Source organism: Falco peregrinus, chromosome 1 (assembly GCF_023634155.1).
Source record: "Falco peregrinus isolate bFalPer1 chromosome 1, bFalPer1.pri, whole genome shotgun sequence".
Taxonomy (NCBI): domain Eukaryota; kingdom Metazoa; phylum Chordata; class Aves; order Falconiformes; family Falconidae; genus Falco; species Falco peregrinus.
In genome coordinates this window covers 27821190-27838385 of record NC_073721.1, presented here as the reverse complement: position 1 = coordinate 27838385, position 17196 = coordinate 27821190, and the positions used below count along the sequence as shown (strand labels likewise).

The following is a 17196-nucleotide window of genomic DNA, read 5'->3' as shown; positions in this document are numbered from 1 at the left end:
GTCAGCTGTTTCAGTAACAATAGATCAGATAATCAAAATTTTGAGAGGAGTTGAACTCTTCATCCTAGATACTAGCATGTGACTCATAGCTACCAGGAGACCTTTTCCCCCTTGTCAAACACTAATGCTTTCTATTAGGCATATGTCTTTGTAAAACTATAAATGTAGGAAACCAGCAGGAAGGTGAGAGGTTTCCTGCTAGAACTTCAAAGCTTATAGAAAAAATTTGTCTGAACTTTTGTCTGTGTTTTATGTACTGTGCTGGTGAAAAGTAACCTAGAAGCCAGAACATATACTGTAGGCTTTTCCTGAAAAAACATCTCTCTACAGAGTAACCAAAATGACACGTGGAAGTCAAATGCGTTGATAATGTACGAGCTGAATTTAGAATCAGCCTCCTGATAAAGGTGCAGAATTCCATGGGGTGTACTCAGGATTCAGCCAATAAAGGGCGAGCAGAATAGAGAAACATGATCTTTTTTTTATTGTTACTGCATCATAATTATACTGGAAGATAGAAGGGGAAAAATGGAAGACCAAGTATTTCTTTAGAAAGGAATATTTGATTCTAAGCAAAAAAGAGTACAAGAAATAGAAGTAAATTGTGTAATGTAGGACTTCAGAATATAAACCATTTTATGGCAGCAAGCTTGAATACACAGAAGTTTGTTTTAAATACCGATTGTTGATTGAGTTCTGGCAACCTCCTGCTCAAACTCATCAATTGTGCATATGATATTAGCTTAAAATAGCAACGTTGACTAAACCAATTAATGTTTGGCCTAACCTTGAAGATTAACTGAACAGTTTTGCGTCCACAAAGGTGTTTCTCTAACAAAACATTCCAGAAAATTACATCAAGAGGAGGCATCTTGTTTGCTTTAGAGAATTCTTATTTTCTACAGAACTTTAACTGGAAACTTTCCAAAAGTGTGGGACCAATTGCACAATACCAGAGAGAACGACTGTGTGCTAGTTCATCAGTTTTGCCAAAGCCATGCTATAACAGTTTTACAGAAGAATTCCCGGTCTCCTTTGCTAAAGCAGATGAAGTGGGACCATATCTCCTAATCGAATACAGTGCACAGCAGCTTTGTTGTCAGCTGACATTACTGCAACAGGTACAAAGGTCTAGGTTTACTTGCAAGTACAAATAATATCTTCTTAATTTATACTCAGCCTCCTTTCTCCACCATTTCCCAACCCTGTTTCAAGTTTATTTCATACTGTTTCATAAGACTTTGAATTAAAATAATCCATTTTTCTCTTGAAATCTCTACAGTAGAATTTGGAATGACTAATTCTGTTCTCAGGCTGTGATCCCTCTAATAAATTTGCTGAAGGAGAGGGGAGTGGGGGAACCCTCTGTTATTTGTATCCCCGAGCATTTTAGAAGAACTACTAGATCTAACAACAGATATATCTTACTCTTTTGTTTAGGAAGTATTTCATAAATGCCATCCTGTCCACTTTCTAAATTCAAGAGCACTTGGTGTTAAAGACAAATGTGTTGCTGTTCAAAAGTAAGTTTCTTATTTTAACTGCCCTTCTATTTAGTTGACGCACAATAACTTCCTGTGTTATGCCTTTAATACATCCAAAAAGAGAAATGCATTTTAAATACTTAATATCTGTTTGACAGACTAGATAATCCATTTATATTTTTTTTTCTAATTTCAGGAAATTTTATGCATTTGTATGTAGTTGTACCTATGCACATGTTTGCACATACCTATGCATGTAATGGTTTCTGAAACAGTCTCCTTGGTCATGCATATGTATATGTATATAAAATCTCAATGACTGTTACAGTGTCACAGACCAGCTAAGGTTGGAAGAGACTTCTCAAGACTGCGTAGTCCAAACCCCCTGTCTTAAACAAGGTCAGCTAGAGCTGCTTGCCTGGGACCACGTGCAGTTGGGTTCTGAATGTGGATGGGGACTCCGCAGCCTCACCACGCAACATCCACTTTGTACTGTTAGGTAGACGAAGTATCGGTATTTACAGACATGTAAGAATTTCCCCATAGTTATTAGAGCAGTTATCAACCTATTTAAAATACTTTCTCAATGGTAATTAATGTTTTCATCCAACCACATGGACCTAATTATATTTGATTATGGTCTACTTCTTACATACTCAGTGGATTCAGCTATCCTCTAATTAGTACTTGTTAATTGCTCTACCTGTAGATTTTTCTGTCTAAGGATAGGGAATGAACATCTCAGCAGTTCGTCTTTTACAGATTGTTAAATGGCAGTGGCTAAATCAGCTGGTATATTCTGATTTTGGGGTTCAGGCATGGAAACAAACTGTGGTGCCACTTGGTATTGGGCTCAGCCTCTTATGTGGCTGCAGTTTTTAATGAGTTTAAATTTCTGGCTGTTATTTTGTTTCAGATTGGATGGCTTGTTGTGTTCAGTAACAAATGGTGAAGGTGTCTTTATGTACAGAAACATATACTGTATATGCTTATCTTGTAATCACATGTAATTATCTTGTAATTATAAGGAAGAAAAAGTAACATAGCTCAGTGGTTATAGTATATAACAGATTATAAAATCAAGACTGCAAGCACTGTGATATTATTTTAAATGGTTAGAAGTCAGGGTCTTCACAAACAAAATTTTCTTTGAAAATCCAAAGTCAGCATGAATTATTTTTGCCTTTTTTTCCCCCTGTCTTCTCCACAGAGCTGCTTCTGCTGAGACAGTTTCACTGAAAGTCTGTAATCTGTTTCTGTCAAAGTGTATACAAGACCAGTACCTTCTACAATTATTAAGAAATGCAGACAGTGTCAGCACCTGGGTTGCTGCTGAAATAGTAATGTGTCATACGTCTAAGGTTGGTCATTGTTTTATTGTATTATTAATGATGAAAAAGTTATTTATTTTTTATTGTATATGAGTTGCTGTGTATCAAAGCTGCAAGAAATATTCTGAAATACACCTGTGAGTGGGCAGTTAACAATTTGGTTTGTTGTCACAAGGAGGGTCTTGGATATTTTGTTAGTAGCAGGTGTCAAAACCTAATAGAATGTAAGACGTGGGTTGCCTGAGGAGAATAGATGTCAGACTTGAACAAGGACATCTTGGTGACAGAAAAGAGAAAGTTTTGTGTTGGAGGGAAGAGTTACTACAGTCAACAATTTTGATAGCAAATTAAAAATGAAAATGCATCTCTTCTTCTTCCTTATCATTTAATTTTATTATGTAGATTTATGCAGATTTACTATGTATATTTAGCATATATTTTTATATATATATATGCTAGATCTTAATTATTTTTTTTCAGCTGCAGGTGAGCTTGTTATCAAAATTTCTTCTTATAGCAAAATGCTGCTATGAACAAAGAAATTTCGCTACTGCAATGCAAATCCTAACAGGCTTGGAAAACCTTATTGTACGACAATTACCAGTAAGTTTGGGATTGTTCTGTAACTGTTTTGCTTGACATACTCTTGTTCCAATATGGATACTAATGTGAAAAACAAAATTATATTCTGTTTTATTGTAAGGCTTGGAAAATTTTACCTGCAAAAGTAGCTGATATAATGGAGGAACTCAAGGCTGTTGAGGTATAGTATAAAGTCTTTCATGTAAAAATATTTCTTTGGGGTTCGAAAAGATGCACAACCTGCTTAAATGGATGCCTCTGCAGGGTGAAAGCCATAATTATTAGTTTGTATTATGAATGAGATTTTACTTTGATTTAAGCCTTTTGACTCTAAATCTTAGAGTTTACATTAATTTTCATCTCAAAAGTGTATCCTGCATGACTGAAAATCAACAAAGACATTTCAAAGCATGCTAGGACATTAGATACACTTTTTCTGATTATTTCTGCAGGAGCTTTGTGGCTGTGATCTGTTTTGAAAAGTCTTAAATATTTATTTTATCGCCATTGTTTTTGTATTGATCTATACAATTTTGAATTGTAGAGTGAAGGTCTGAAGTGTGATTTTGGCTGTTATTTAGAACAACTAAAATTATGTATAAAGTACCTTTATTTGTGTACTTTAAAGTGTTTGACAGCAGATTAATTCATAGTCTTGTCTTCAATGCCGAAAGCTAAAATGAATGACAAATAAATATGTAGTGCTGAATACATGAAGTGGAGAACTTCCTGTAAAACCTGTCCTGATACTTAATGTGAGATTTATCTGTGTGGGTTTTTAAATTAGGTGTTTTTAAAAAGTGACAGCTTGTGCTTGATGGAAGGAGAAAGATTCAAAACACTTCCAACAATTCCTTCAGCCCATGTTTTGGCTATGCATGTCCAACAACTTGAAACTGGAGGATTCACAATGACAAATGGAGCTCACAAGTGGACTAAACTTAGGTGATTATTTTAATTATTTACATATTCACCTAATTTTTAAAAATAGATTATTGTCTAATGGGGTAATGAGAGCTGATGCAACATTTCACAGTTGGCAGTTTAAATAGTTTCAGTCATTTTGACATCTAATTAAAGGGACATATACTATAGAAGGGAATACTCAATGCTTTTGAATTTCCTGTAAAATTTGGGTTTGGGGCTTTAGTTTTTTGGGCATATTTTTTTGTGGGCTTTATCATCTGCAAAACAAACTAATCTTTTTCTTTTTCTTTTTTTTTACCATATTCTCTTTCAAGAAATATTGCAAAAGTTGTGAGCCAAGTTCATGCATTTCAAGAGAATCCTTATACATATACACCAGATTTCAGGCTGCAGACTTACCTCAGACAAAGAATAACTCGATTTAAAGATGCAGACATTTCTGCATTGGCAGCTGACAACTGTGCCAATTTCCACCAGATACCAGCAGAAAAACATTCTCGAAAAATTCAAGACACGCTGCGCAGAATGAAGGCAACATTTCAGTAGTTATTTACCTTTCATCTGTTCTATTCCAAGCGTAGATTGTAAAATTGGATTAAGTTGACTTCATCTCCTGGACCAATTCCCAAGCAAATACTTCACTGAAATGACTTAAAATACTATCTCAAGTTGAAATGTTCATATTTCTTAACTTGGAGTTATAAAATGCTGACTAAAGAAATTTTAATCCTTGGCAACTGGATGACAGATCAAAAGAATAAAAATAAAGATAAAAGTAAGGAGAGAGTATAGATGAAAAGGATGATTAATTTTCTCACTGTTCCTTAGCATAAAAATATAATTAGCCCACAAACAAATATCTAAAAAATACTGTGGCAATAAGTTAAAATTACAGCTTCTGTTGCGCAGTTGGCCTAGGAGAGTTCAGAATATAGCTCATTAAATGTTGAATATATTTTTGTATAAACATATTACGCTTGTATCCTGTCACCGTGTGCATATAATTCAGGGACACAGGTCCTCTGCTATCTTTTGACTGTTGGTATGTCTGGCTTTTTATGTTGTGTATCATAAAAACTATACTTGGCTTGAATAATTGGCCATTTTTTTCTTCAAGCATACTATGGAGAGGAATGCAGTGCTGCAACTTTTTTTTTTGGTTTGGATTTCATGTCATTGAACTAACCTGTTTTCAAACAAAAGCAAGATCTGAATCTAAATATTATCAATTTGTTACTCTGCTTCTGCCCTCATGGCCTTGTGAAAATGGTAAATGTGAAATTGCTTTTTTGGGGATTGGGGGTTTTTTTGTCTGTATTGGGCACAAGAATCACTTTGCTAATTTGAGTACATACGTGTGTGTGCACATTTGATTATGGCTTTTGCTCCTGAGATTGCTTTTGTAGATTGCAGTGCTCCAGCAGCATTAAATAGAAGATAACTGTGTGAAATTTGGATCTGCAACTTGTAAAGCTTTGGTGCTAACCTGTTCATAGAGCTTGTACTTACAGGACCTTCTAAATGGCAATGAAATGTGATGCTATTGCTTCACGTAAGGTTTGTTGAGCTACCCAGGTTTATGCAAGGCCAAAATGTTAAGGCTACAAATTAGTTACAAATACAAGTGTTTCTACCAGAGGGAGCAATGGTAGTATTGGAAGAGAAGTGGGGAAGGGCAAGAAAAAGTTAAAATGAGCTCTGTCCTGAAAGTGAAATCCTAGAACTATGTTTAAAAAATGAAAATATTTTGAGAGATATGAAGAGCAGATGTGAACTAACTGTCTTGGCATGTTTTAGTGATGGAGAAGGATGATATAAGAAATGGGAAAGTGCACATCTCTGGTATTTTGGAAATTGTACTATTGAACTTGACAGAAATGCATGTGCACATGTTAAATTGTAGCTTTTTCAATGTTTAAGAGGAAAGCTTCTCCTTTTCTCAATAACAGCAATATATACATCGCAGGCCACTTGCTTCTCATCTTTCTCGGTAAAAACAAGGTATGTCCACACTTTCCATTAAATACCTCGGTTACTTTGTCATATTAATATATTAATATTAACTTTTGTGCCCTTACTAGTTTAAACACTGGAGAACTCTGTTCTCAACAGGGTTTTCTTGCATTTGTTCTACTTTTAAGGTGATATATTTTGTTTTTTCACATATGTAGGTTTAGCATGTCATTAATTGTAGTATTTTGACTTACCCTTAAGGAAGTAAAATGTGTTGTGTTGCTCTTTCTTTAAAACTTGACAAATGTGAAAACATTTAATCTTTACCTCCTATCTTTATATAATACAGTGAAGTAAGAATGTTAATGATGACCTTATCTTCAGACATACATTTCACATATTTGATCTATGTTTTTATTAGTAATTTGCTTTTCTCAATTAAAAATTACCATTCACTTAAGCCTTGCCTTTGAAAGACAGTAAAATTTTAAGTAGCATAAGCTTTACTAATGTAAAGAGCTCCACAAAACTTGCTAATGACATGATCTTAATAAATTCACTTTTTATAGTTGCCAGACTGTTCAAAATGCTTTTGTGAGTTTACACATCATTTATATGTTCCATTTGTGATAATTAGCTCATACATTTCTTAGTTTTTATCATGATTAAAAGCAACTACTACATCTAGAAAATACTGTGTTTATGACAATAACTGGTGCTATAGAAGAATTTAAATATCATCTCATATGTTCTGTATAATGCCTCAGTGTATCAGACCTTAAATTGTATAAATGCATAGTATTGAGTTATGATACTACTTTGGGTTATTTTCATCAATCAGATATTTGTATTTGTATTTAGACACCACCCCAGAGCAACAACAAAAAATGTAAATACCTATTGAGGGAAAAAAAAATCACTCTTTTACAAGGAAACTGGTTTGGTTTTGTTTGTGAGCACCAATGTATGCACATCTTATGTGACACAGATTTCAGAATAAAGTTACCTCTAGCATATAACTGTACTGCTTATTTATGACTAACAAGCAGGAGGGGTTGGGCTAAAGTTTTCTCTCTCTGTGGGGAGTGTCCTTTTAAATGGAAACACAGGACAAAGCATGTTGTACTAGTTGTATCTAGTCAGTAAAATGTTATTGGCATCAGTAATTATATTGCATAAATGAGCAACTTTGCAGTCTGGCCTCATGTTTCCATTCCAATGCCAAATTAGAATATTTTGAAAAAAAATTTAGTATGTTCTTTAAGCCAGAATTGCCACCAGCTGTCCTAGTTCTTCTTCATTTTTTTCCACACTTCCCTCATCTTGGTTTTATGTTGTTTATTTTTCAAACAGTGACCCATGGAGTTTCTGATATGAAGTCTGCTCCTTGGGAGCCTTCCCATTTGCACTGTGTGTTGGTGCTCTTTCTGTGTCCCTTTGCAGGTGTCTGTTTCCAGGATCCCTGGGGTTTTCAGGCCTCCTGCTAGAGAGCTGGGAACTGTCCTAATTACACTGACTGCATTCAAAAGCAGGTTTCCAGCCCCAGCACCTTCAGAAGCCTGCCAGGAAATGGGAATGAATTTAATTGGATCCTATGAACTATTCCATAGAAGCCTGAACCAAGAAGCTGGAAGATATTTCTTGAATCAACACGATTCATGATTCTGACAACTTTCTTTCCTTGGAAATTTTTCAACCACTTTAAAACTTGCTTTTAAGGTTTTCTGCTTTCTTCCTTTATGTGTTGGGCTGGTTTCATAAGCATTGCTGATACTCTTAAATTCTGTGAGTGCTGTATGTGATCTGCAAAGGATTGAAATTTCAGGAAATCTGTTTCTAAATAACAAATTAATAAACTACAGTTTGGAGGGAGGAAAGTTAGCAGTTTTTCAGTGTTAAACATATGGTTGATTGTTTCAATCTTTGATATTACGATGAGGGAAAGAATGCAAATAAATTCTTTTTTTTCTTCATACTTGCTTAAATACAATCCAAAACATACCCTCATTTAAACTACATGTTGTGTTCTGTTCAGAGTTTTTCCTTTTTTTGTTCCCTCCCGCCCAAAAAATCTTCTTTCTCAAAAACATGCTTTATAAATAATAATTTTAAAATATGTGTTGGCCTTTAGAAGGAGTCCCAAACTGTATTGGAAATGCATGTTTGAACAGCATTTGAAAACTCAAACCACAAAAATCAAGCTTGAGTAGTCACGTTTGAGATTTGCCTTGCAGGTATTCTTCACCTATAAAGATTTTTTGCCTTCATTTAGTTATTATAAATGTACAAAATTTTCAGATAGTCATTTCAACTGCTCACAGTAAACTTGCATTATAAAATTTTTTTCCAAGAGATCTTGTAATTATTTTAAGTACCAATAAATTACTAATTTGTGGTGGAAGATGCTATTAGGGGTTTTTATGTGATTTCATACTCTGAAAACTCTCTAAAATACATGTGAGAATGAACAATTCCACCTTTCCAATCTCTATTTTAAAATTCCTGCAGCAAAAAGGACATTTTTATGTGGTAGGTTTTAACCTGTCAATGAGTGACAACAACCCCTGTAGACTAGAAACTTGGATTTGCAGAATCTTCTCTCCCGTTGCAGAGAGAAGCTCTTTAGTTTCTTCTATTGCAGTGTTTGAAGAAGTCTATTATGTGAAGGGTCTTTGTGAACAACCTGCAAGTATGCCAGGACAGCTTCAGCCTGGCGTTATTTTAGTGTGCTTCCTGTTCAGTGACGTTTCGGTGTCTCATTTCAGTTCCACTGAAGTGGAACTGTTCAGTTCCACTTTCGGTGCGAGTGGAATTGACAGTTACCATATTACATCAGGCCACTGTGGTACTCTAGTCTTTGCATCATTATGTTTATTCGTTTTTGGTCTAATGTAAAGGATGCTTTTGTAATTTGCCTAAAAGGCAGGGGTTTAATTACTGTATTGTAAATCTGTCCTTTGTCTTAGCAGTAAGATTATTTTATTTAATTCTTCGTTCTAATGCTAAGGTTGGTCTCGTTCTGATGCAGCGTTATGTAGATTAAATGCATACTGGATTTAGACTCTAAAATAGATACTGTGTTTTAAACCAGTAGAACTCAATTTTCATAATAAAATTAAGAGCTTAGAGTACTGGACAATTTAAGTTGCCATTTTCAGAGAGACATAATTTGGAAAGCTTGACTGGGCGTGGGTGAGCCTGAACATCAGAGTCAAAATTAAAATCTCTGCAAATAGATGCTTATTTGTGCTCATATCTCATAAAGCTCATAAAAAGTTAACAGTAGTAAATTACTTAAGTAAGTAGCAGATACTCAATACTTCTTTTGCAAACAAGCTAGTGGAAGAGAGGTAGGAAAAATAGATTGCATTTAGCAGTTTACCTTTGTGTGGATAACCACTGAGTGGCTGACAGTGGCTTGTTATTTGGCATTACTTCATGCCTTCATTACCATGCTCTGATTTGTGTGGGGCTCTGCAGGCATGCTGAAGAAGAGGAGTAAAATTGTCTTGACAACGTGAGAATATGACACACGATGAAATAAGGTACGTTACGCAGATATGTGCAAAGTTCCAGGATAATCAGCTGCACAAACGTAGACTATGATTACTGGGTTTTTGTGGAAAAGGGAGGATAAAGAATAAAGTCACACATAAGCAATGTCTTGATATCCCCTCAAGGTATCTCCTAATTCTCTGCTTCTTGGTGCAGGAAGTGAAAGGGCAAAGGGCTTAAAGATAAAAGGCCAAAAAAGAACAGATGACTCCTGAGATGGGTATATAAATCCACTGACATTAGCAAAGTAACTTTTTGCCATGAAGGTAAACTGCAGGACAAAGATCGGATAAAGTTATTGAAGGCCATTGTTGAGAATACAAATATCTCCCAAATTAGTTTACTTAAATAAAAGATAATTGATGAAAAGACTGAAACTTAGAGAAAGATGTGAGGATCTGCAATAGGTCACCAAACACATAAGATGAGATAGCTGATAAAACTACTGAAACTACTGAGTATCGTCAGGCTGAATACAAAATTGCAAGGATGATGTACTTTGAAATGTCATTAATAGTCCCTCATTTTGTGCTTGTCCAGACCAAGGGACATGTTGCAGTACACTCTGCTTCACATCCCACACCACCTGCTTATCCCTCCGGTGACAGCCAGGATGTGCTTTGGTCTGAGACTGGCCTGGGGAGAGTTCAGCTGTAGCTGTGGGTGTCTGAGCTGGTGCTGGGAGCGTGGGGGGGAACGGGAGAAAGCCAGACCTGTAATGCACGAATGCAGGTATTGGAGGGAACAAACATGAGGAAGGAAGGCAAGACAAGAGGAAAGAGTGGTAAAATAATAAAAAAAATAGTTGGCTTAGAATCCAAAGACAGACCTACATGTCTTTTTCTGTATTTAAATTAAAAGGTCTAGGTGCCACAGCACGGGGTCTGTAACTGATCATCAGCCAGAGAGAGAGTGGAAAGACTTCATTTGTACAAACAGGTTACTATTTAAGGTTTTACTGTGACTAATAAACTATTTGAAAATCTGAAGGTGGAAAGCAGTCAAGAATAAAAGTTACCATGAGGCAGCAGAGTTTATGATTCAAAGGAAAGAAAGGGATGAAAGAAGCGGAGTAACAACAGTGGGCTTCAAAAAAGCAACCTGCAATAAACTCAAGGAATTAGTACATGAGGACCTGCGGAAGGAATTCTAAGGCAAAGAGAAGTTCAGGAGACCTAGAAGTTTCTAAAAGAGGTTTCTAAAACAGGTCATATTTTTCAAGTATAACACAATCTGTCCTCTTGCAAAAGAAAGAAAAGTGATAGAGCAGTGTGGCTGCATTAGAGGTGCATTGATGGCCTGAAAAAAAATCAGAAAAGAATACTGAAAAACAGTGGGAACAAGTAGGCTGCATGGGCAAGAACAAATGTAAAAGAACAGCACAGGAGGTTAGGAACCAAACCAGACAGAAAAAATGCTATTGCCTGCCAGCAAGGGAAAAGCAAAACAATAAAAATGGATCATTAAAAATTTTTCTGTTATGTAATAAGAGTTCTCTGCTTACCAGGAGAGGTGAATAAATACCCGATGGTGCAAAAGCCTGAAGTGCTTGCTGTTTCACTCCCTACACTCTAAATGATTGTCCTCTTAGAATAATCATATTTTTGATTGAGGAAGAATGAGTGAGTTCCCAGAGAACCAGAAAATAATATTAAAAGTAGGCAAGAACACAGGAATAAGTGGAAAGGTGAGGTAAAGAGGGAATCTGCCTTGGGGGATCAGCCCAATGAACTTTGATAGAGTAATAGAAGTTACTGAAAATACTGTCTAAAAATCTTCAAGCATAGAGATTAATTTAAAAGGCTAAATAAGCATTTCTCCATAAAGTAATTTTTAAACAACCTAGTGATCTCCTTTGTCAGGGTAACTGTCCCAGTAGATGATAAAATAGTATGTTGTATGTTAAAGTCAATAAGCCCCCTGATAACAGATCCACCTGACCTGATTATATATTAGGTTGCTAAGATCCAGATGATAGTACTGTGAGGTGCATACACAACTAGTTAATATACAATTTCAAACACAATTACCAGAAGGTAAGTTGAGTGAAATGTAGTAAGGGTAGGACTATGTGTATGCTATGAGCAAAAACCAGGTGCAGATCCCTCAGGCACAAGGCACAACACTCAGTAAGTGAAAGCTTTGGATTTATCAAAAGCATAGCATTGCAGTGGAGCCCTGCTTGGGAGTAAAGCTCCAGGGAAAGCACTGCAGGGGTGAGTAATAAAACCTGCACTGATTAACATGTTATACATATGCAATGCCCTGTTTTGCTCATTAGTGAACCAATGTAGTGCAGGTGCTGTTGTCCAAGCACTGAGATCTGCAGCTGGCCTTCACAGGGGTGCCCACGCAGGTGTGGGGGAAGGCGAAACATCCTGGCTTACCATAGCAATGAGATAAATGTGCTTGGGACTCTACATACTCGGATGGGAAGAAACAAACTTTCCCAGGTTGCAGCAACAAGATAAGACATGCTTGGGACTCTACTTCCTCTCATGAAGGAGGCAAGCTGTCCTGGGTTACTGTAACAAACCCATCTCACGCCCTACACTGTATTATTGCAGGTGGTGCCTCGGTCCCGTTGTGTCTGGGATTTTCACTGGTGAAATACAGGGTGGGATGGAGAGCACGCTTACACGACATACAAGATCAGAACTCACAATAACTGTGATGATGATTTAAGTTTAAGCTCTAAGTCTTACATTTCTGAAGGATAAATATGAAATTAAAAATAACTGCAGAACTTCAAAAGAAATATTTGGAAACATAATGGATCACAAACCAAATTTGAATCAATGTGTACAGTTTCCAAAAAGAAAAAAGAAAGGATTGGGGGAAGACCTGAGGTGTGCTATAAGAAAGCCATATATGACAGAAGGTAATTATTTTGCTCTGTTTGGCACAAGTGAAGCATCAGCAGGAATACTTTACAATTTAGTACTGCACTTAAGATACACACATGAAAGAGAATAGAGGACTATAACAAAAATATATTTAGAAAACATAAACAGAGGAAGACTGGCAGAATTGGGCTTATGTAGACAAGATGAAGCAGGACTGCATGTGTGAAATGTTGCTGTGAAAAGCTGTAGTAGCTACAGAGTGAGTTTTCTCCATGCTCTGTGAAGCAATGTCAAGCAGTATTAGTTTTGAAGCAAGGGTGTTTCGGTTTTCACATTGGAAAGCTTCAGGTGGAGCACTGGAATAGGTTATTCACCTGTAACACCTGTGGGATCCTCTTTTGTGCAAATCTGTAAGAACAGATCAGATCAAACTGTCCTAAGTGCCCAGTCCCACTTGAGAAGAGAGAGGGACTTGGCAGTGATCTTCAGTCCCTCTGTGTTCTCAGTAGATTGCACCCAAATTCAAATACTTACCTGCAATCAGGGAATGCTATTAATTTGGTTATTAATTTTGTTGTATTCCAGTCACTTTAATTTTCAAGGGTTTATTTACATTTTTCCACTGGTACATAGCAAAAGAGTAAAAAAAAGTTGTTAGGGTGTGTGTTACTAGAACTTACATAAAACATATTATAGGGGGATATTGAATTTCCATTAGATACATATGTTAACGTAGTAGAAAAGTGACTTCATTCTAAAAGCAGCAGAGTGGTAAAAGCCTGCCATGGGCACTCATGTGTTGGGGACAGGTGGGGGGGAGTGGAAAGCAAGCCTTGCCAGTTGTCTTAGCTACCAAGAACTGAGTCACATCCTTGGAGGTATTTAAAATGCGTGTAGATGTGGCACCTAGGGGCACGGTTAGCGGTGGACTTGGCAGTGCTATCTTAACAGTTGGGCTCGATAGTCTTAAAGGTATTTTCCAACCTAAATGATTCTATATCACTGCCTCAGCTAAACAAACTTTTCCCCTTCCTTTGTGCAGCAGTTTCGTCTCTGTGAAGCCTTACTATAACCAGGAGATGGCACAAGAGACCCTTGCAGCCCTTTACCGGCCGCACAGCGAGCAAAGGTACCGAAAAACAACCGCCCTTCCAGGTGTCTGCCTAAAATTAGAAACAAGAAAATACGAAATGGCAGAGATTTCTTTATATTCCATTTTTAAAACGAACATATATTTACGTTCAGCTGCTCCCTTTAATCTTTTAGAGAAATGCGTGCACACACCACTTCATAATTTTAAATCTTAATTACCTTCTATCGATGTGTAATGCACTTATTTGTGTAAAACCTGTTAAAGGAAGTACACTGCATTGCTTGGAGGAGAAATTTAGATATTCCATTACTTGTTACAGGGGCAGTATTAATTCTTGTCCTCACCCTCTATAGCACTTTTTCCTTATCAGTAAACCAAGAGGGGATGTTGGGACATGTCTGTGCTCCCTGGGTTTGGATACAGACAGACAGTATCATTTGTGCTCTGTTTCCACAGTTCTGCATCCTGCCAAAGTTATTCGCTTCCTCAGCTAATACTAACATTTACAAGACACTCAATGGAAGTGACAAAGAAGATAGGAAGAAAGAAAATAGGAAGAAACAGTGTATAGTGAGGAATACAGAAGAGGGGAAGAAGTGACTGGAAACATGACATGGAGAAGAGCCTTGAAGTCAGAAAAAAAGGTAACATTTATTTCCACTTGCTTTGAACAGACTGGCTTTGGAGCAATACAAAGATCTGATTTACATTAGATGTAAGTTAAGGGGTAGAAGAGTCAGTAAAATATTTTCACTGCTGGGACTAACACATTTCAAAGCAGCATTGTATGGTATAGACCAGTGTGGGCCACAGAGGGTAATCGATGACCCAGGACTGCCAGCTGTGATAGCTCATGGTCCTTCTGACTCATCATGTTCAAATGCAAACTCTAAAATCAAGGAACAAAATGATTCATTCTTTAAAAGCTGAAAGTGAAAAGTTACTTTCAAGAAAGACAAATGCTTTAGTCATAGTATAGCTAAATTTCTTTAGAATGTATTTGTGAGAAGCCAAAAGTAGAAAAAATGGAACATTTCTGGTTTAATGTATGCTTAGTTTTATATTTAATATGTTGTTGAATGTAACTTTAGAAACAACCATCATGAAAAAATTTATCCTTCAGCAAAGACTAACAAAGAAAAAGGCCTTGATCTAAAAGGTAAGGTAAGCCTCTCTGTTAGGTTTTGAAAATATTTCAGGGTGTCTAAGTGTGACATTTTGTGGTCTTGATCAGACTGTTAGTCCAAGTGATATGAACAATTACTAAAATCAGTGAGATTTATGTGAATTTGCATATGCACATTATTCTCTGTAGGTGCATCTCTCATATTCCTAGATAAAACATATGTTTAACACAACCCAGATCCTAAAGCATATTTGTGTACCTAACAATGGAAAATAAAGACATTTCTAAAGCCCATGTTCATGCTGCGTCCTTTCAACTAACCGTTTTAAAGATCTAATTACTAGTGCAGGCAGAATTAAACCAACTGCAGGCTGAGGGGTTTTGTTTGAAAATGTCCAGAAATATCTTTCTCAATGACAGTATGACAGCAATGAGTGCTGAAGAAGGATTTACATGCCTAAAAACTTGGCTGGTTTTCCAGCTATAATAGTTTGTCTAATAACAACAACAACAACAAAAAAGAAACTGCTGGTGAACCTTGCTTCTGTAACAACAGCGGTACATGTTTTAAATGTGGTCCTGATTCATATCAACTTTGATTTCTTTTTTTAATAAGCTTAAATTGGGTAAGGAACTGTTAAAAACATAACACATGGGGGTTTTTCTTAATATTTATAGCATCTCTCTGCAGAATATATATATTTTTAAAACATTTAACTGATTCTGCTTAGCTGCTGGTAACAGCCTTATGATAAGAAGTCATGGGAGCTTTTGGCATTTTGTGTGCCATGTTGATTTAGATCAATTCCAAGCATGATGAGACATTTAATTTTCATCTATACATTGTCACTCTGGTATCCAGGCCCTCCTGGTATTTCTGCACATATGGTCTTTTCATTCCTCATGGAAAAGTAGCTCTTGTTCTGTCTAAGAGGAAAGATTGTAATAATTAATAATACAGATTGTATTGCATTAAGAAAGAATATAATAAGAAAGATTGTAATAATTAAAAAATTAATCATACAGAGATTTATTAGAGGCCATTTGTAATGTTTTTAAGTCCTAAAGAGTAATCTCTCAGAAATTAAAATGGTTGGATAGACATGCCAGGGCAGAGACCATATAAATTGTATAGCAGATGCCAGCAGCCCTTGCTTCGCTGGACAGACCTTCACAGGAAACCTACATATCCACAGATGAACGTGCATCCTTCTGTGTGTCACAAGCTGCCTTTTTTATTCTTTGAATTGCATCACCACCTAGCTACTCCCAAGGACCATGTGTTCACTCTAGTCTCACAGGACCTTCACTGTTACAAGAAATGGTCACCTGCTGTTACAAAATGACAGTCCCCTCCTTTGGTCTTGTGTAACCCCGCTACAGCAAGGCAAGTGCTGGCAGTTTTCTCCAATATCTGTGGGGAAGCCAAGGTACTTGGCAGCCCTCAGCTACTCTCCCTCCAGTTCCTTCAAAGCTTCGGTAGGAAGGGGATCTCTCAGAGCACAGCCCTGCCCCTTTGCAGGGCTCTGAGCTGGCTTACTGGGGTGGAGCTGGCCTTTGGGCTGGAAAATGTGAAGCATCTCTCGATTCTCAAAGGCTGGGCTGTTATCCCAAAATATATCTGTTATCGACTGCTTAGTAGGCATCCGAGCAGGACTAGCTAGTTCTGAAGAACCTCCTCAGCCTGAGACCAGTGGTGTGTGTATACATCTATGCAGAGCTGCTTTGCATATAAAGGTAACATAAAGTTACCTTGATGCCATCCTACCTGTCCCAGCCAGACATCTATAAAACCACTCCCCAGCCTCTTTGAATGCAGCTGCTGCTCACAAGAAATACAGAGGTCAGGGTCAAGTGACAAATTTTGATTCATTTTAATTCCCCTGGATGCTAAAATGTTCCCTTCTGCATCACCTCCTGCAGCGAATGAAGAGGCGGGACACAGCTTGATGCAAGCAAGTTGTCAGTTTATTAGTGATTTTCATACAATTATATATGTTTCTACCTTCTACATATTACACGCTGATTGGTTAAATCTTAAGCGTAAAAAACACTGATTGGTTGATATTTAAGGCACACCGTTAGAACAATAGGAACTTATTAGTTTACCTTGACATAGCAACAATTTCTATTCCAAAATTAGGGGGGTTCTTTCTATGCGGCTTTCTTGATTAACAAAGTTACATATCGGCGCTATCCATTCCCTTATCTGGCTACTTGTTTCTCTGTCCGTCTGGTTGCCTCCTCGACTGTGACGGCTCAGGGGTCTGCCATTAGCTTGTTCCTTTGTTCCCAGGGC

At 36.9% G+C, this 17196-nt stretch overlaps 1 protein-coding gene across 2 annotated transcripts in view; it reads left to right on the top strand.

The window, feature by feature from the left end:
* Positions 1 to 7296, top strand: part of KNDC1 (kinase non-catalytic C-lobe domain containing 1) — a 65835-nt gene extending 58539 nt beyond the window's left edge. For both annotated transcript variants that reach the window (XM_055793706.1, XM_055793705.1), the window contains 7 exons: positions 906 to 1121; positions 1441 to 1523; positions 2695 to 2845; positions 3296 to 3418; positions 3519 to 3578; positions 4185 to 4342; positions 4639 to 7296. In XM_055793706.1, the coding sequence (XP_055649681.1) occupies positions 906 to 1121; positions 1441 to 1523; positions 2695 to 2845; positions 3296 to 3418; positions 3519 to 3578; positions 4185 to 4342; positions 4639 to 4870 (1023 nt within the window). In that variant the 3' untranslated portion in view covers positions 4871 to 7296. The remainder of the gene's footprint in view (positions 1 to 905; positions 1122 to 1440; positions 1524 to 2694; positions 2846 to 3295; positions 3419 to 3518; positions 3579 to 4184; positions 4343 to 4638) is intronic.
* The last annotated feature ends 9900 nt before the right edge of the window (positions 7297 to 17196 follow it).